At 40.5% G+C, this 20,170-nt stretch overlaps 1 protein-coding gene across 7 annotated transcripts in view; it reads left to right on the forward strand.

The window, feature by feature from the left end:
• gramd4a (GRAM domain containing 4a) overlaps nucleotides 1-19,373 on the forward strand; it is a 52,946-nt gene extending 33,573 nt beyond the window's left edge. For 4 of the 7 annotated variants that reach the window (XM_032504925.1, XM_032504926.1, XM_032504922.1 and 1 more), the window contains 17 exons: nucleotides 1,215-1,335; nucleotides 3,039-3,100; nucleotides 5,120-5,258; nucleotides 5,805-5,830; nucleotides 6,261-6,352; nucleotides 7,034-7,125; nucleotides 8,139-8,187; nucleotides 8,291-8,362; nucleotides 8,452-8,495; nucleotides 8,638-8,747; nucleotides 10,147-10,301; nucleotides 10,929-10,946; nucleotides 11,934-12,078; nucleotides 12,338-12,431; nucleotides 12,763-12,853; nucleotides 12,989-13,057; nucleotides 16,398-19,373. In XM_032504925.1, coding sequence (XP_032360816.1) covers nucleotides 1,215-1,335; nucleotides 3,039-3,100; nucleotides 5,120-5,258; nucleotides 5,805-5,830; nucleotides 6,261-6,352; nucleotides 7,034-7,125; nucleotides 8,139-8,187; nucleotides 8,291-8,362; nucleotides 8,452-8,495; nucleotides 8,638-8,747; nucleotides 10,147-10,301; nucleotides 10,929-10,946; nucleotides 11,934-12,078; nucleotides 12,338-12,431; nucleotides 12,763-12,853; nucleotides 12,989-13,057; nucleotides 16,398-16,508 — 1,490 coding nt within the window. In that variant the 3' untranslated portion in view covers nucleotides 16,509-19,373. The remainder of the gene's footprint in view (nucleotides 1-1,214; nucleotides 1,336-3,038; nucleotides 3,101-5,119; nucleotides 5,259-5,804; nucleotides 5,831-6,260; nucleotides 6,353-7,033; nucleotides 7,126-8,138; nucleotides 8,188-8,290; nucleotides 8,363-8,451; nucleotides 8,496-8,637; nucleotides 8,748-10,146; nucleotides 10,302-10,928; nucleotides 10,947-11,933; nucleotides 12,079-12,337; nucleotides 12,432-12,762; nucleotides 12,854-12,988; nucleotides 13,058-16,397) is intronic. The other 3 variants (XM_032504927.1, XM_032504923.1, XM_032504924.1) reach the window with 2 other exon arrangements.
• The last annotated feature ends 797 nt before the right edge of the window (nucleotides 19,374-20,170 follow it).

Raw genomic sequence — 20,170 nt, forward strand, 5'->3', positions numbered from 1 at the left:
ACAAAGTTTGCAAAGGAAAACCAAGATATGCCTTATTGCTCTTACTAAACCAGAAATGCATAGTGAGGTTATACAAAGCAAGTTGATTATTGTATATGAGATCTGGAGATCCAGTATATGTTCTCTCAGGAAGAGCACACAGGGTTGCTGCCGATGCTTTAGGAGAGGCTGGCGATGAATGTTTTAATAGTCTTAATGGTAGGAGAAAAATGACAAGTGAGTAGAGATTAGGTAATAAGAAAACGATACTGGCATATATATATATATATATATAGAAAAGTCTTGTAATATGAATCCCCTTCTGTCTGTGTGATGAAATGATTGTTTTCTCTTTTGCAGAGGTTACATAACCCTGCATTTATCACTTTCCTTACTGTTGGTTAGGTCCCATCGAAAAATGTGGGTACTACTGGTTCAGCTATTTATCTAAGTGTTCAGTGGCACCGCTTGTACTTCTGTTATCAATACCATATGAAGTTGTCTCGTAGCACAATTTCCTATGTATCCTCAGTATGATGGTGTTTCCAAATAAAATGGAACTACATAAGACTGATGGGGTTTCACAAAGTTCTGTTTTTAAGGAAAGCCTTGTGGGGTTTTCAATAAATTTAAATGTAGTTTTTGACTTAATCTGTTCTTTTGCTTGTTCTAGTTTTTTTGTGCCTCATTCTGTAGCTGCAAAAATGTATGCAGGTATTCATTCATTTGTGCCTCTGCACCTGTACACACTTTTATTGCCTCGTCTCCTCCAATATTCATGAGTCCCTTTAGCCAGGGACAATAGACTGAGAGGAAACACCGCTGATGTTGCACCCCAGGCTTAGAAAGCCCTGATACCTGAAACCACTTAATGCTAGAAGCAGCTGATTGATAACGAGGATGAGTGGGGTGGACTTGAAGGTGAAGGAGACAGATGGAGGGAAAGATGAAACGAGACAGACAAGGCATTTTTAATCTCTAATTGTAAGACTACAAATTTGATTCCCCTTTAAAAACAACAGTTTTTCCGTAATTTCATTATATTGTTTTATAGATTGTCTGTCGGTAGTGTGTCTGATGTGCTGTTTGTAATGTTCCACATAAAGGTCCAATAACCTTCTTTCATACTCATCAGATGCATAAAGACCCTGGATGTGTGTGTGTGGAGCTCCTCAGACTTTTTCATATGAAAAATGTGCAATACTGATCTCTAGCCTTTGTGTTGTCTTTTGCAGAGGAGGAGCTGAGGAAGCTGCGGGAAGAGACCAATGTGGACTCGCTGCGGCAGGAGCTGGAGAGAGAGCGAAGCAAGAGGATAGACCTGGAGCAGAAGATGAACGAGGTGCTCAAGACCAGGTGAGCAGATGATGTGGTGCGACAGGAGATGAGGTAGGGGAAGTAATGAGGGAATGACTGGAAAAAGCGACACTGCACTTGTAACATTTCAAGCCAGCAGAGTTTATCATAGGTCAAGTCTGATTTTGTGTGTGTGGTGGTGTGTGTGTGTGTGTGTGTGTGTGGTGTGTGTGTGTGGTGTGTGTGTGTGTGTGGTGTGTGTGTGTGGTGTGTGTTGTGTGTGTGTGTGTGTGGGTGTGTTGTGATAAAGAAAGAGGCCTCAGCAGTTGGGCAGGAATTCCATAGGGGGTGTCTGTGGTGTGTGTTGTGAGGGAGATGGAAAGAGAGAAAAAAACAGAAACAAGTCATGCGCCGGTCTGTGTGGCCAAGTTCACACACTGTGACACAGTAGCTATGCTGGTGTCAGGGAAAGCCTGCGCCTCTTGGCACCAAGCGAGCCACCCTCAAACCCAGGGTGTGTGTATGTACGGCTCTGCGTGTGTAATCAGATGATACTTCTGTGCCTACAAATGGGAAATTCCACTGGTGCTCTCCAAGTGATTATCAGCACAGAAACATGACCTGCATGCCAGACCGGTCAGGGGTTTGTCAGAGGTTAAGAAATGCACCACGACCTGGAGAACAGCAGTTAGCCTAATCCTTTGTCAGCAGTATTCAGCTGGAGAGAAGCTTGGTGGCCAAAATAAAAACACTCTGGTTTTACTAGGAAGCTTCCAGGTGTGAATAAACAGTGATATCTGATAAGTGTTGTCTGTAAAATATCTGCACTGCAAGCTTACAGACACAATATAATTGTGTCTACAGACCCAGAGAGTCATTTGGTCAGTGTGTAGCAACTTAGCTGAACATGCAAACTTGTGAAATTTGTCTACATACAAGCATCATTTAACATACTCTATAAGACAATGTTCCAAATGATAAATAACTGAATTGATATGTACCAGGTTAATATATAGCTCTCCCGTAAAAGATTAGGAACTTAAGAAACTCATTCAAATGAAACATTACCAACTTATTTTTTCTCAAAGCCCAACATTTTAGGGACAAAGAATTGCTTTGTTTTTCTAGAATATCAACCCAGTATGTATTTTTTAAGCCAGCATCTATTGACCATTAGCCTGACCTATGTCTTCCAGCTGTAAAAGATGCGCAACAAGCTTGCCAAAGCCAATAACCTTTTGGAATGTTGTTTCATCTTTTGATCTTTTTTTCTCTCTGCTTTTAAACCTATTTATTTATGGCAGTGTAAGGGAGGGCGAAATTTGCTCAATTTCACAAATTTGCATAGAATCAGCTTGAATCTAATGATACAGAAATATAAAGCTAATGTGTAAGGTCTTACATGTATGCTTTCTTAGTGTCATCATAGGCTCTTTTTCAGATTTTGTTTTAGATTTTCCAAAATAAATTGTCTTTCTTGGCACCTGCTAAAAGATAACACAGAGATTAATCTTCACAATGGCAGATAGAGACTGAAATTGTTTCTCCTTATTCTGTCTCCATGTAACTTTTGGACAGTAGTTCTTTTATTCAATGCAGCAGCTCACCACATGTTAAAACAGAAACTTTCGGAGACATGCCTGCAGTGGGACTGTTGCTCTGACAATAGAGAAGTGAGACATTTGACAAATCTTTTCCTCTTTCTTTCTCTTTTCTCTCTCTCTCTCTCTGTCTCTTTCTCTCTCTGTCTCTCACACCCTCAGGCTGGAGGACTCTCCGCCACAGCCTCCCCGGAAACAGCAGTCCCCCTCAAACAATGGAACAGGTAAAACCCTGGAGAAAGAGAGGGAGTGTGAGAAAGGGGGGGTGGGGACTTCCTCTATGTGTTTGGGAGTAAATGAAGAGGACTGTTTGTGGTTGTGAGCATGCGTGCAGGGGAGGTGGGGATGTAGGATGTGTGCGGTGGCGTGCTCGACAGGAACAGAACACTAAGCGTTGACAGTGTGTCGGAAGTGTGCATGGGTTATTGTAGGCCACATAGCTGTGCGTGTTTGTTCCCAACAACAAAAGTACACATTTACGTGGTGGTTCCAGGTTTATCAAGAGCAACAAACTACATCAATGCATCAAAAAGGATTTTGCTATGGAGGTTATTACTTTAGATCTGCTCTGCCAGTGTCAGCGATAAATGTGTGTGTGTGTGTGTGTGTGTGTGTGTGTGTGTGTGGGGGGGGGGGGGTTAGTGAGCGAGAGAAAGGGAGAGACAGAGTGTCTAATTTTAGAAAATGGGTTATGATTGTAGATCACTTCATCTAGGGCAGACAGGCCTGTGCTCTGACTCGTGACGGAGGTGTTTGTCAATGTTTTCTTTACGAAGAGTGTTTGGGTTTGTGTATGTGGATGAAAGGACAAAGCGAGAGTGTTTCTGTTGGGTAAAGGAGAGAGGATGAACAGAGTAATTTGGGCCTATTGGAATGTGATAAATGTGTAAACTACAAATTAAAATGGCTATACACAGAATGTCATCATCAGGAAAAGAAATACTTGTGTGAATTTTAAATCTGCAGCAGAAAGAAAACATCCCTGCTAGAGTTTTGCTTTTTCAAACTGTATTTGCAAAGCACATTTAAAACCACCATAGCTGACCAAAGTGTTGAACAGGCACAACATATTATAACAAATTAATACAAAAGCAAACTGCAACAACAACAGAAAAAAAACAAAATAATAATATTAAAAGATCTGCAGCACAACAGAAGATGAAGTCAAGGTATCAAGCTCAACTCAGTTGGACGTCAACAACAACGGTCTTCAACGGCGACTTAAAAGTTTAAGTATTCAAAACAATTTTTATGTGATAAGGTAAGCAGTTCCAGAGGTTATGGGCAGCCACCACAAAGGCTCTGTTTTAGTGTCTTGTGGGCTCCCGACTGGATGTGTCCTCTTTCTCCTCACGTACCACTATTCTTTTGACGGAGGTCGGGAGTGAATGCGGGGGGGGTCCCATCTGGTGGGATTAATGTTATGACGTCCGGGTCCAGTGCAGCAGCGATGCCCCAGCCTCTAGCTCCCGGTCGGCTGCTGGGCCCATGGCGGACTGGTATAGTGTCCAGGGCCCCATAAAAAAGTGCTGTGCCTGGTCAGCAGCTACTGAAACAAAGCTTTCAGTCAGTGGATATCCTCTTTTAACTGGGTACTGACATTTTCAGTCCATACACAGCCATTATAGTTGAATTTAGTCCAAGAATAACTAGTAAAACAACACTGTTGTGACAATGGAAAACTTTAAACAACAACAAGATAAAAGTAATCCCCGATCGGTTAAAACTCTTGTTAGGAGCGGGTTTTACATCAGAGTAGTGTTTGTCCTTAAAACAACTTAAAATCCATGTTGATAACTATTATACAATTAGAAAATATGGTTTAAAAGCTCCTGAAAACTGAGCCTTTGACAAGCACATACAAAACGCCACGCATGTGCTCTTGTTTAGTTCATCTTTACTTTAAAGTTATTTTCAGGCTGCTTTTTTCAGCTTCACATTTGACACGGTCACTCACCGTCACCTTGGGTAGCTGCTTAGTGCAGCCACAGTCGATTAGTGTATACTTAGCAGTTACACCAGAGCAGCTCAAGGTAGTGTGCTTTGCTCAGGGGCACCTCAGTACCAATAAATGACTGTTTGCTGAGCCTTGTCCTCTCCACTCTTAAGAGACAGTGTCTCTTTATTTACTTACATGGGTGGCTACAGCAAAACAACACAAGTTGTGGAAAATGAATACAATTTGGTAAACTTACCACATCTAATCTAGGGTGCTGTTTACACACCCTGTTTGTTCTCTATAGCAGATAAACAGCAGACGGAAGTCTGGAGTTCACGGCTGCAGAAGTGGCTGTACGAGCGCTTCGGGGTTTACATCGAAGACTTCCGCTTCCAGCCGGAGGAAAGCACTGTGGAGGCTGAGGAACCACTAAGTGCTAAAAGGTGGGGGAAAGCTGCTTTGGAACAGAACATGAAATGTCTGTCTCAGGTATTGATTCTGCATTTGTTCAATGTGATGGGTTAATCAGACAGCTGCACAGCAACAGGGGACTACTAAAGGTTTGCAGCCAAACAGCAGTTTTGTTAGATTGTCACCTTATCCAGGATTTTATTGTAGACCTTGAATGTTAAATAATAAGCAAAATTAAATACTGGCGTAAGTACCTTTTGACACGTACAATATTTTGAACTGTCTACTTTCAGTATGTTGGTAGCTTAATGAGAGTTTTTTTTTTTTTTTTTTTAGATGAGAGTTCTTTTTTTATTTTGCAGCGAGAGAGGACAGAGGAAGTTGGAAGCAATTTTCAAATTTATTTTCTCTGTTCCCTCTTACTCTCCTGCTTTGTAAAAGCAAGTGAGTCATGCCAGGCTGATGAAGGCCGAAGTGTCACCACCTCCTCTAGCACATAAAGCAGCTTTTTCCTTTGGGTGCGTTTGTGTTTAGAGCATCTGCGTGTTCTGACCTTCACTTTTGTGTTTTCCATCCAGGTTAACAGAAAATATGAGGCGACTCAGTGAGTACTCAAAACACGCACACACACACGCAAATAGAAAACTTTAATAGAAGCACAGTTTAAATAGTAACTCTACTGTCAGTACAACATTCATTTTTGGAGCAGTTATTTGCTGCTCAGTAGCCACTTTGCTGTAATGCTAAAATGTTGGCCATTCGTTAATATGGATGGATATTGATATTGATATTACCTGGCTTCTGTACATCATTTTCCATTAAACACATTACATTGAATTAGAATGCATGGAATGTACAATTTGACTACTCATAACAGTTTTTTAAAGTAAGAAATATCTTTCAAAACAAAACACTCACTGTACAATTGAAATTGTTCTTTTCTTTCCAGTGCATTGGAATCAGTATTGATAGGAAACTGCCACTATGTATTTGTCCTAAACTACTGAATATTTCCCTGTACTCTTATTCTATAGAGCGAGGAGCCAGACCTGTCACCAACTTCTTAAGGAACCTCTCCGCCTTATCTAATTGGCACTCTGTCTACACCTCAGCTATTGCATTCATTGTAAGTGTGCACCTTTTTCTATTAATAACTGCTAATACTCTATTATGTTGAACTTTGTGCCGTGTTGATCAAGTTTTAACGGACGAAAAAGTGAGGTCTATAAAATGACTGATGAACCCATTTCGTTGTACATGACAGTGGAAGTAAAGTAATTTCTGCTCCACAGTGACAGATTACAGTGGTTCTGCCAAGGACTGTAGAGACTGCAGTGGTCTAATCATATCTTCATTAAGGTCCCCACTCAGTGATTAGGCTAAATCATCTTCAACCTATTGATTGTGGCCATACATGCCAAGGCCATCTCAGTATCTAGAGATGATCACGCTCCAGTGTAGACAGGTGGCTCTAATAGCGTCTTCCACCAGCACCATATCGCACAAAATGAAATGCTTCAAGTCAGTGTCTTAAAACATAATTTAAGGGAATCTTTATGTTGCCATCAATTTGTCTTTCTGTCATGCATAAAGTCACACAGAGGTCTGTCATATAAAGCTTAGTTACTGTTGGTGGTCAAATTCTGACTATTCAACTGCATTGTGGGCTAAAAGAATTCAAAGTTTGACCCCAGTCCTGCAAGGCATTGAATTAAATACATATTCATGTGAAATGTGGCTATTATGTAGATAAATAAACCAAATGTTAAACTGTCTTATGTTGTGCTGTGTTTCCTTTTGCCTGCAGATCTACATGAATGCTGCTTGGCATGGCTGGGCCATTCCTATGTTACTCTTCCTGGCTATCCTGCGCTTGTCTTTAAATTACCTCATTGCCAGGTAAAAAGAATTCTCTTCAGTGGGTAGTCAGATTTTAGAAAAGCAGCCAGTTTTTACTATATGGTCAGTATTACTGCTTTCATAGCTAATTTGGAAATTATTTCAGTTGAAGGAAGGTTAACTGTGTGCTTTGTGTAATAAAACCGTCTTTAAGTGCCCATATTGTGCTCATTTTTTCATAACTATATTTTTCTTATACTGCACATTGCTGAAGATCCTCTTTTCACGTTGTGCGTTGAGCACTCTGTTTTAGCTACAGAGTGAGACATCTCACTTCTATCTCACTTCACATGTAGCTACTAGCTAGAAGCTAGCGTTGCTAGCGGTTAGCCACCTCGTTCTCAATGGCAAAACACTGCTACAACACACACTAGTTCACCATAATCTACAAAAGAAATTAGTATAGAACTACTTACATGTTCCTCGTCTGCAGGTATTCCACGTAAAGTTTGAAGTGTGCCCTCATTAAGAAGAAATCTCTCCGCTAATCCTGCCTTGTACTGACCGCAGCCCTGTTGATTTTGACCAAACCCCCTGAAGACTGAAGGCAGGATACATTCAGAAACCCGTATCTCACTCAAAACAGTATGGATGGAAGAAACAAAATAACACCCCAAATCCCAGAAAAAGTGATTTTCTTTCATAATATGGGCACTTAACTACTGAGTCCGCAGCTGTGCTATTGGTGAACAGATGCACACTGCTGACCTCGTGTCACTATGTGAGCCATACAAACATGAATTTACTGCAGCAGATGTATGTTGATTTTCATTACTATTATTAATACAGGATACTGATACAGCTCCTCTTTGTGCTCATTATGAAAAGAGGGCACATTAGTATTTGTTAGACATCTGTCTGGCTTAGACTATAAAACTGGGACACCTGGTTATGAAGATTGTAAAGATGTTGGAGATACAAGCTTAAGAGTTTGAAGAGTAGTTTGGTGGCCCAATTTTATTCCAAACTAAACCTCTCATAAACATTTTTACATTGTTCTTCCTATGTTACAGAGGTTGGAGGATCCAGTGGAGCATTGTGCCTGAGGTCTATGAACCCATGGTAAAAAGGCTTCCCACCTCCTGTTGGGACAACTGATTCCGGTGTCTGTTTTAGGAAGAGGTAAATATGTAGTATTATTAACGGTTCTCTTTGTTCTATTCAGGAGCCTCCAAAAGAAGACTTGACAGTATCTGAGAAGTTCCAGCTTGTACTTGATGTTGCACAAAAAGCGCAGGTACAACACAGCTTATAGTTCTTCTCAAATCAGTGTACACAGATAATGAAACAGCATTGGTTCATACAGCGCTTAAACTCTCCTTCCAGAACCTGTTTGGTAAAATGTCGGATGTTTTGGAGAAGATAAAAAAGTGAGTTTAAAAAATGTCATATTTGGCTTAATGCTGGGGTCAAGTCATTTAGTGTATGATTACACATCATTAAGGACCATTGACTTACATTTTTTTTCTCCTCTTTCTTGTCCGTGTGTGTTTGTGTGCATGCATCTGTCAGCCTGTTCATGTGGGTGCAGCCGGAGAGCACCCGGAAACTTTATATCTGCCTGTGGGTGGCTTTCATCACCTCCTGCGTCCTACCATACAAACTTATGGGCTTCATGATGGGTGAGAGACGTGGACGCACACAGACACAAAGCTTTATTTTATCCTTCTGACATACTGTAAATATTGCATTGGCCCTTGAAAGAATGCAAATACTCACACTCAACCCAGGGCACACAAACAAATGCATTCATACAGCACTTGTGCACTGTTCTACGTCTCCCTGTGAGGGCAGCTGCAGGCTATTGGCAAGCCTATCTGATAATATTAGTTAATGCAATTTCTTGTAAACAAACTGTTTCCAAAGTCCTGTAGGCTCATTAATCCTTGGAAGATTCTTACTGCAAAAAATATTGTGATCTTTATTCAGGCAGCTGAGTACAGTTGTCACTTCTCATGGGAGGCCTAAATACATTTCTTTATACGGTAAATGATGTGACAATAATCTTCCGTAACCAAATTTGGCAACTAGCAAATTTGAGAGTGAACTTTGGTCTTTTGTTGGATGGTAGGTCCACTCCAGACTGAAATATTTCAACATGTATTAGATGGATTACCATGAAATGTTTGTACAGACATTCTTGTTGCCCAGAGGACAAACCCTTACGGCTTTAGTGGCCCCATGACTTTTCCTCTATTGCCTTGATTGTGCAAACTCATTAGGCCTGAACATGGGTATCTTTTCCACCTTTACCATCCATCTCATATGTGCTGAGCCTCACAGAGATGATAGCATGGCTGTAGACTTGCAGTCAAGTTATATAATGCTAGTAGTTATTCTGAAGATGAAGTTGTAATTCTAGAAAATTCTCTATTTGTCTAGTTACCGGATTGAACAAATACTTAAATAACAACAGCAATAATAAGTACAAAAAAAACAGAATATTATCCAACTGGGCCACTGTTTCATGAAGGATATCATGAGTATCAACACTATCTAAATGAGTTTTTGGTTTTGAGTCAGTGTGCAGGCATCACAGTAACAAAAGCATTTAAAGTCATTGTTGGCTACCACATTCAGAATTTTGGGTGTTTGGTAACGCTCACTGTTATCCGTGTGTTCTTGGCTAACACAAGTTAGTTTAGAGAGCTGACTGTTTGCACACTCACTCCCTATTTCACCCTGAACAACAATATTCAAGGCTTGTTTTTGTTAGTTTAGACATATGTTGGTCTTAAATACTGTATGAATAGCCACTTAAAACTTATAAAATATTGAAATGTGAAGGATAATAAAAGGGAAATCATGTGAAATAATTTGAATGATGTCAAGGATAAAGAAGTCCGCACCACGAATGGTAATTTATAAATGGAAGGCCTTATAAAATAAAATCATTTGAGGACCAGGTATGAGGTTTCTCTCACCCTGTTTTCCCACTAACAATGCTGTACAAAACTGTCCACATCAGTTGTTTTTTTTAATCCTTTTTGTTTTCTACCTTCCTCGTCCGTTCCTCTCCAGGCCTGTACGCCGGTATCAAGTTCTTCATCATAGACTTCCTGTTCAAGAGCTGTCCGAAGCTGCGTGACAAGTACGACACACCCCACATTGTGTGGAACAGCCTTCCCACAGACCCTCAGCTCAAAGAGAGGACCAACGCCACTGTGTCACGGCGGGTAAGGGGGCAGAAACCCCATACATAAACACGTCTTTATCAGCTCTCTGCTGCCCCTCGTCCTTGATTGCCTTCTCTTGCTGGCTCTCTTAAATGACTTGAGTATAAACACACGGAGACCATTCAACATTGCTGAGTCTGAATCATGTCAAAGACAAAATATGTTAAAAATGCATGGGAATTAATACAGCTGCTCTAATTCTTTGTTAAAGCTGACACTGTTAAGCTAAAGCTAAAATTGATCAAGTGTATACCCATTGAGGCTTTGCATTCACAAAGTAGAACATAACAGAATAACATGTAATTTCTGTAAAGACCAAAGAACATTTATACTTAGATAGATTGTATTTAGATTTAGATAGTTAGAGACCATGCTTTAACTGTAGGTCATGTTGCCAAGATTCCACCTACTGAAGTGTCAGTTTCTCCCCTACCACTCCCCCCCCCTGTGGAGGGGCAAAGAGAAAAAAAATACATCAATAAAGTATCAACATCAATAATTAATTACAACTCAGCCACAGCACATATGCATCTCTCTCATATGTAGGATTGAGTGTGTGAGCATGTGTGTGTGTGCCTTTTGCTGTGACATCAGTCACAGGTGTACTCTGTCGTTTCTCTCTCTCAGCTCTCTGGCATTGAGAAGGTAGGGACTCTGGTGTGTCTCCCTTTGGTTCCTCTGCTGCGCCCGGGTGTGCTGCAAGCTCACCTCAAAGCGTGCGTGTGTGCGTGTGTCTGCGAACGTGTGTGCAAGATGTGTGACACACCTCGGGACTGGCCGTCCGTGTTTGTGGACAGAATGGATCAAAATGTCATGATAACTTCTGTTATGTCATGATTTCTTTTGTCATTATATTTTGAAACTTTGCATTGCATTATTTCATCCATTTGCAAACTTCTTAATAATTACAATTCCCAAATTGTTGACATTTTGGATCCATTGCCATAGATGCTCTGTGAGAAGTAGCAGTGTGTTAACTGAATAGTTAAAAATGCACATAGAGTAGACCCTCGACCACTGTAATATCCTATTGGCTCATTACATCCTTCCCTTTCTCCATTACACCTACTCCTAGTGATTAACCCTGGAATGTAAATATTAGGTTTTCTTTTAAATGTCAGTGACTACCTTCAACACTTAAATAGAGAGGACTGAACCGTAAAAAAGGATCCCTCTGACCTAAACATGTAAATTAAGGTATATTTTATATGGTTTCCCACAAACTAACAAGTATGTTTTGCCTATAATTGCTCTGTATGCTGAGTGAATGATGTCCTCACTCTCTGCTTTGCACGTCTCACCTGCTGCAAAGAAGTGCATTAGCAGAGAAGCAAAAAAATGCAATATTGAAAGTTAAGCTGTTTCTATTTTGGCCACTTCTCTCAATAGCCCTGGGAACATGTAGTCTATTGTGTATTGATTTTAAATATTTATCCCTGTCTTTCTTCTTTTCCCTCATCATCCCATTCATTGTTCCCCTCCTATCTGTCTTCCTCCTTTCCCACATGCCTATTTTGTGGCATTTTCTTTTTTTCTGTAATCCTGGCGGTTTTTCCCTCCCGTCTCTTTCCTACCCTCTCCTTTGCCGCCTTTCCCTCTTGCCCTCCCTCCTTCTCCTCGGTCTCTCTCCAGGTTCAGCCGGTGGTTTCCCGGAGCAGCCTCGCCACCATCCCTTGTGGGGTGAGCAGGGAGGAGGAGACAGGTCGCTCCCACAGCACCAAGAAGGGAGCCTTTTATGAGATCTTTAACCTGCCGGAGTCAGAGCGCCCTCTGGCTGGTGAGGGGATTTACTGCAGTATCAAATAAACCCATCGTGTACCTGTTTTCATTTAAGAATACCAAATATCCACAGTTCTAGTTGCATTTTGCACAATGCAGGTCTTTTAATAGTAGTAAATTAGAAATGCTTAAGCCCCCTCTGTTGTTGGAAGTTGGAAAAACATGTTTGAGAATAAGAAAAAATCTCTTGTTAGGATTTTTTAAATCACTTATCACTGCAAACAATGTTGACGCTGTTCTGTGCCTTGTGTTTTTAGTTTGTGAAAACGGCTGGAGGTGTTGCCTAATAAACAGAGACAGGAAGATGCCCACAGACTACATCAGGAACGGAATGCTTTACGTCACAGAGAAGTAAGTGTGGAGCATCTTTTTTATTATTAAATCTATAACTGGTAGAAAAAGGAAGTTACACCTAAAGGTGGAGCAAAGAAGAGAAACTGGTAACAGTTTAGGCCAGTGGGTTTGTGCTATTAAGAACCTGAAAAGAGTTAGAGCAAACCTCCCTCTCTGTCTCTGTGTCAGTCAGTTGACAATGGATATCTCATATATTTACAACTCTCCAACTTCTCAAATATGTAACTGACAGGAAGTCCATTTGGTTTATCGTCTGTTTAGCTTGCCTGCTCGTTTTTCCTCAAGACCCCTTTCAGTGAGCTCTTCTCTCTCTCCTTCTCTATGTCAGCTACCTGTGCTTTGAGAGCTCCAGCTCCAGATCCAACTCCTCCAAGAAGAATAAAGTTATCAAGCTGGTGGACATCACTGACATACAAAAGGTAATCACTCTAAATAGTGGACAGTTGTAATAAGGGGCAGGAAACACCTTTACTTTTTTCAATTGTATAATTCTGTAGAATTGAAACTAATAATAACCCTCTTGATTTTTGTTTGCACTTTATACTCCTCCCTAGTATAAAGTGCTGTCAGTCCTACCAGGAAGTGGGATGGGCATCTCTATAGCTACTCCTTCCACTCAGAAGGTACAGTATGGAGAGACTGCTGTGCAGGCCTTTGTTTCAAATTTAAATAAAATATATGGCAAGTTTGGGATTTAAACAGATATGCTTTATGTCACTTAGAAAAAGCTCATATTAACGACATGTCTTCTGCAGTTTCCTACTGTTACTTTATAGTAAAGACCCCCCTAGTCATAGCCTGGAAATCCAGACCCAAATCCGAACGCTTTAGGGTCTGGCATTGAGTAATGAAAGTCGCCCATCTTGAGGGGCGGTACCAAGAGTGTATTCAAAAATCTCACTGCACGCATTTGGATAACACTACGACCAATCACAGCAACACACAGGGTGACGCATCCAGAGCCTCATTCGCTTAGCTACCAGCGGAGCTAACTGGTAGATTAAACTGTCGTCATCTGTTTAGCTCGCCTCTGGCCCGCCTACCTCGGGTACATCGATGTGATTGGTGCAGCTCGGCTACATGGGTATAGTTAATGAGCAGCATAACTCTATGTCAGAGTCACTCGCTGAGCAAATTCCAATTGTGCTCTTGCGAGAACTCTGGATTTCCAGGGTACCCTAGGCATGCTTTAAAACATATTCTCCTTTGAATAATAATATTTCTATTTCACAAATTTGAAAGTCTCTAATTATGGATTGTTGTTCTCATCCGTGGGCATTTTATTAATTTGTAAATGCAAGTTTGTTAATAATTTACTTCACTTTAAGATAATGGCGCGATTTTAAAACAAAGTAATGTTTAGAATACAATTATTGCATTTATTAATATGGGTTTGTTTTTCTTGCCACCGGATTCCAGATTAAAAAACCTCAATGGGCAGAGCCTTGATAACTAAAATAGTATATGAGATGAAACGTACTGTTTTTTTCTATCATTTTTTTAATCATAATTTACAATGTCCATTGCTTTGAACCAATCTAGGCAGTAGGACTGAAGCTATCTATTATTACAATAATGGAGTTTTCTACCAATTTTTCCATCAATAGAAATACATAGTTTATAAATACATACATAAATAGTTTGCTTTAAAGTAAATAGCAATTGTAAATATACAAAAGAAAGGTTTAATTTTTAGAAAAAGCAACTATTCTATTGCTTATCTATCATACAATAACACTTTGGACAACCCCGGACGACTCTCACAGCCATATTTGAGAAACAGGCCATCAGGAAAAGTAAAGTCATTAATAAGCAGTACCATTACCTTCAGGGAGGAGATTCCATTTCCTTCCCCTTCAATCCAAATGAGCCACGTCCACCTTTGTTACAGCATCCATCAGACTGGTGAATAAACAATAACCCCCCCCCAATCGATCGATCCAGACTCTGAACTACTCTCCCTACCCACCCCTCCACTCCTACCCCCAGGGTTTTTAGTTTCTTTTAGTAATTTAGTATTTAGCCCTTATGTATTTTCTGGTGTGATTGATACTGACTATGTATTGGTGTAGGTGTATGTTTGAATGTGCCTGACCACCAATAAAGTTCCCTCACAGGATAAATAAAGTTCTTTTGATTTGATTTGATTTGAATATAAGCTTATATTTTAAGCACTGGCCGCATGGGCCATCCAGCCCATAAATTAGGTGGCCAAAGTACATTTTTGGTGGCCCAAATGTAAATCTTTTTGGCCTCCCTTCCCTTTCATGCCTCTGGCTCTTTACACTTGATATGCAACAAAGCTGTTTACTAAGCCCAGGTTAATGGGACTGAACAAAGCTAACAGCAGGGCTATTCAACTACACTGTTCAGGAGGACACACTCTCAGAAGGCGTGAAGTTTAGGGAGAATAAAGAATGCAGAAATCATTGGCATGTTCCGATGGCGTCATTCACGTGCATATCAAATAGCCCTGTGCAGGAGGCGCTGGTGAAGAGATGGGGGCTGGTTTGTCTTCACCAGCAGAAGTTTGCCATCAGCTTTGTTTTAGCTTCTTTTTTTTTTAAATTGTGTAAAACGCTGGGCAAGATATGCAGACGTTAATGTTACCTTGTGTTAGTTGTCCGCTCTGTGACTAGAGTTCACATCTGAACCAATTCTAGTCCCGATATTAAACTTGGTTCCCGGTACCCAACAATACTTTTTTTGGTACTTTCCCTCTGTAATTACAGTTGTAAAAATAATTTCAAACCTATTCACTTAGAACAGAATGTTATTTATTTACAATATTTTGTCCAGCTGGGAGGAGGCCCTGGGGAAGACCCAGGACTAGGTGGAGAGATTATAGCTCCAACCTGACCCCCAGTCGGAGCTGGTTAATGTGGCTCGGGAAAGGAAAGTTTGGGGTCCCCTGCTGGAGCTGCTCCCCCTGCGACCCAATACCAGATAAGCGGACGAAGATAGATGGAGCTATAAAACTGAAAATACAGCATCTCTGTTCTCTGCAAAGACAAACTAAATTACCTGATTTATGCAACGTTATCACAACGTCTCATGGCCATTTTTCACCGCAAAAAAGCTGCTTATCTACAACATCAGTCTTATCCACCGGTCTCTCGTCTGTACTACTGTAACTGACTGGGAAACCAAGGTTTTCCCAAACTTGCGATCTCAACGAGCCTGGCAGGTCCTCTAACTCTTTGCCACCACTTGCCATACTCGTCCTTAGTTCTGCTATCTCTGACTCACTAAAACTGCATACATAGGCGGAGCTTGGCTACATACGGCGTGCCAATCAGAGCTAAGGTGGGGCTACAGATTAGGTGTCCCTGAAGAACTAGCATATCCAACAGTAGTTCCACATGACAGTAGTTCCGCATTACATTAATTCATTTGCACGCAAGTTTTTTTTTATTTTTATACCGTGTATTATCTGTGTAAATTCATGCACTGAACCATGATGCCCGCACTGTTTTGGGTTCAATACAAATGCATGAACCCGTTCCGCCCCTAATTTACAGTCTATGGCCCACAGCGGCGTCAGCCCGTTGTGTGACAGTAATAATAGTTGTGCGAAAACACAGTATACAATGTTAGGTACATTTGAATTTTTGTAATGAAATTATTTGATGAATCGTTTCAGCCGTACTAGGCAGTAGCAGCCACAAATGGGAGCATGAGAGCACCATGCTGTTAATTAAATTTTTACATTTTTTCTTCTTGTTTTAATTGAGGTAATATGTGTGGCTACTCACTGCTCCGGACAGAATTCATCACCACTGGCCATATGACCTTTGACGTTGAACATTTTATGGTGTATTACTCAGAAAGATATTAGTCACTCTCATAGCCTACTTGTTTTATGATTTAGACTTACTGGTGCTTTATTGCATAACATCTTGCAAAGGTAGTGCACCAATATCACAACAGACATTAATTACCAAGCATTTCTGTTCCCTCCAGCCATTGGTGTTTGGCGCCATGATCCACAGAGACGAGGCTTTCGAGGCCATCTTTACCCAATACATGAAGATCTTGACCACCACCAAACCACCGGCCAGCACAGAGCTATAGGCAGCCTGTATCCCAGCAACAGACCACCATACTGGGGTTAAAGTCTGGGGCAGAGATTCTTCTGAGATTCATCTGGACTGGAAGATACTTTTTAAAAAAACCACCACACTGCTCTGCATAAGCCTCCTCCTCCTCTTGTGATGGGCATCAGCTTCCTCATCGAAAGTCATCGGCCACCTTTGATTGGTAGATTTCCTGTTTAGGCCAAGTTTAAGGGGACATGTGGGTGTGTTGGCTAAATGTAGTTGAGATTTACTTACATCACACACTATTTGTGGGTGTTGGATAATGAACAAAATCCGCTTACTGGTTCTGACGAGGAGTGAGAATCTGTTTGGTTTTTATCAATCAGCAGAAGGCTGGCGAGGGAGCTGGTCCTCCTCTCCCACCTGACTGACTGACTGGTCTGACTGGTTTTCTGACGTACTTGTTTCTGTGTTTGCATGTGTGTGTGTGAGTGTGTGGGTGGGTGTGGGTGGGTGCGTGAGCCGAAATGATGGTCTTAAATAATGTCAAGTGGCTCTATTTTTGACTTTTTTGTCAACCAGTGGAGGGACTTCAACTTTGGTGGGAAGATTTCAAGAAGTGCTCAGCCTGGCTGTCAAATGTATATCATAAAACAACTATGTAGATGATAAACAAGAGGTTCTTTAAACTGCCAGACATCTGTAGGAACAATTATGTAAATTTTAACTTCATAAATCAGTGCAAAAACAACCTTTGGAGCGTAAATACTTAGACTTTTAACTGACTGATCGGTGTCTTGTGGCATAGCCCAACAAAATTATAAATGAGTGTATATGTGAGTGATCATATTTGTTTTTTTAATGTGAAAATGTCAGATCACCATTTGACCGACACAGAGCCTTTCTGTTAGTTTACATTGCTGCTGTCTAATTTCTTGAGTTTACCTCTTCTTTATAGACACATTTGAGCAGTGACGCTATGCTTTAGTCGTCTTTGTCAACCTAATGTACGCTGTGAGCATCTTCTTCGTAAGTGTTTGTAAGTGTGTATGTGAAACGTGTAGTGATTTTCTTTTCTTCAAAAATGCCTTTCTTTTGAAAAATGTCTCTTTGTAACAAACAGCCTTTGGGATGAGTAAGTGGTGGTCAAGGGGCTGCTGATTGCGTCATAGACGAGAGCACAACCACTGTTAGATGGTTCAAACACTGACTGCCATTTAGAGCCACGACACAGCGGAGAACATAGCCTCCCATGTCTAAAGCTTCTTTTTTTCAAGGCAAAATCTGTATATAGAGATTGTCTTTTCTTCCATCAGTGGTATTCTCCCTGCACTTTATTAGAGCGTTAACTGGAATTTCTGACATTCACGTTGCAGACTAGACTTTAAAATGCTCACTACTTTGGCTGGATTCCATGGTCAGTGTTAGCAAATAGTCTCAAAGCTACCACTTATGTCCTATGGTATTTCTCTCTCGTCTGACTACGCGAGTCAGCGTAGATCACGTCCTGCTGGTCTCAGTGCAGCACAAATGCGATCTTAGCACTTTGTATTAACACCAGATTGATGTCGGCCACAGCGAGCTAGACAATCTTTAGACTGACCATAAAGGAAGAAGGTACTTTGACTGGAAAATGAAACCATTGATTACTTTCCACAAAGGCCCCCATACATTAAAGTGTTGTTGTTGAATTGTAAATCTAAACCAAGGCCAGTGCAGAAATATCCATTAAACATCTCATTCTGATTGGGTGATCTTGCTTGCATAAATGTGCAGCCTTTCAGGCTGTTTGAGGTCACATAAGCAGTTACATAAAATCGGAAAACCAGGATTATGAGCTATACAAACATGCCTAATTACTCCCTTTTTGTTTGCTTAATTTTTCACGTATCTGTAATGCCACAGTGAGTAGAGATCGATATTTGCGTGCTCTTCCACTTGTTCCAGATCATCCAAATGTAATCTTTTGTAAAACCGCAGACTGAACAGAATACTTCAACGTCACTTTATTTTAAAGACACCGTTCACAAGTATAAAGCCGGTCTTTACTCTTGCAGAATGGTTTGATACGCTGAAATATGATGCCAAACTACATCAGACACTTTGCCGTGTTTTGTGAGAGGAATGGAGATAGGATCTGGGACTGGAGGTCATGATTTTGCTTCAGATTTTAGTACGAGAAACAGAGTAGCTATTCCTCCTTACCAATGCCTATTTATTGTACGCCCAGCAGCACAAGCTTTAGTTTCTAATGTGTTAATCTTACAGAACACTGTTAAAAAGGGAGACCTTGACATTTATATTTCCTTTTATTCTGGTCATTTGTACACACTTGACACTTTTTCTATAGTGTAAGATACTAAATCAGGCCTGTGTCACTGCTCCTCAAGAGATCCAAATTATTTTCTCTTAGCTGCCCTTTAGACTTAAAATGTCAAGGTTTCTTTCAAAATCTATACAAGTCCTCTTATCATCATTACCAATTACAATCAACTGAGCTGGATATGAAGTTGCCAGTGAAGCAATGGACCAGTTCAAAGAACCACTTTATTATATGTTAGTTCAAACTACTGTAATTAAGGATGGAGATTATACTTTGACATCCATTTGTGTGATTTGGCCTGTTGTTCAATCGGCTGCCTTCCCAGAAATGGATTTTCTATTTTTGTTTTGGAATAAATTGGATCCATTGAAAGGGGTAAACCTGTGGGATGTTAGAGCAGGTGAAAATTAACGCTGTCTCAGTGTGTGATTTGATGGCTCGTTGTAGTCCTTAAAGCTTTTACCTGAAGCCTTTTGTAATCTGTAAACTCTGAAAACCAGCTCTGTGGGGGGTCTGGGAGACCCTAACAAGGCTGCACTCAGAGAAAGCACAGAATGTATCATGTTCTAAATGTCTCGATGATTCTTTTGCCAAATCTCTGATTTTCTGTCTGCCATATTCTGCCTACACTTCATGTTTACGGAAGGTTGTAACATTGTTTTGATGTTTTTCTTATTTCTTAACCCAGTTTGAATTCCTTTGACTCCGGAGTTATGAAGACTGGACTGCTGTTCTTGAATTAATGTCTCAGATCTCATTGGCTCTACATGACTATTTCTGCTCACCTTTAACCAATAGAAAACTCAAATCACGGTGACAACAAGAGCAGTATTTTAAACCTCATACAGCGTGTACATTGTCATATCCAACATCACGGTGTAGTGGAAGTTGCAGTAAAACACGTACGGAGCAGAGATGGTCATGGTGGACTGAAACGGCAACATCAGTGTTTTTGACATCTAGTTTGTCTATTGTGACTTGAGGCAGAAATTAAAAAAGTTGGATTCACATTGTTTGAAAAAAAAAGAAATTTAATGTGAGCACTCGTACAATTGTGAGGAACTTTTGAGAAAAGCATGCCGCAAATGTTAAAGGAATGGTGCGGCGTCTTGGGAAATTGGATGAGAAGTTTAACACCACTCTCATGTTTGTGCTCTAAATATGAAGCTAATACCAGCAGCTTAGCTAAGCTTTGGACATAGCCAAGCTAGCTGTTTCCAGTCTTTAAGCTGCTGGCTATTAGATATTTATCTAAATATATAAAATTATCAATCACAAGTGTCTAAAAATGTTGACACCTTTCTAAACACATTTATTTTTATTTATTTGATTAGGACAATGCCCATTAATGAACATTTCTGTAAATGCGCCAG

The sequence above is a fragment of the Etheostoma spectabile genome, chromosome 23 (genome assembly GCF_008692095.1).
Source record: "Etheostoma spectabile isolate EspeVRDwgs_2016 chromosome 23, UIUC_Espe_1.0, whole genome shotgun sequence".
NCBI classification, from domain to species: domain Eukaryota; kingdom Metazoa; phylum Chordata; class Actinopteri; order Perciformes; family Percidae; genus Etheostoma; species Etheostoma spectabile.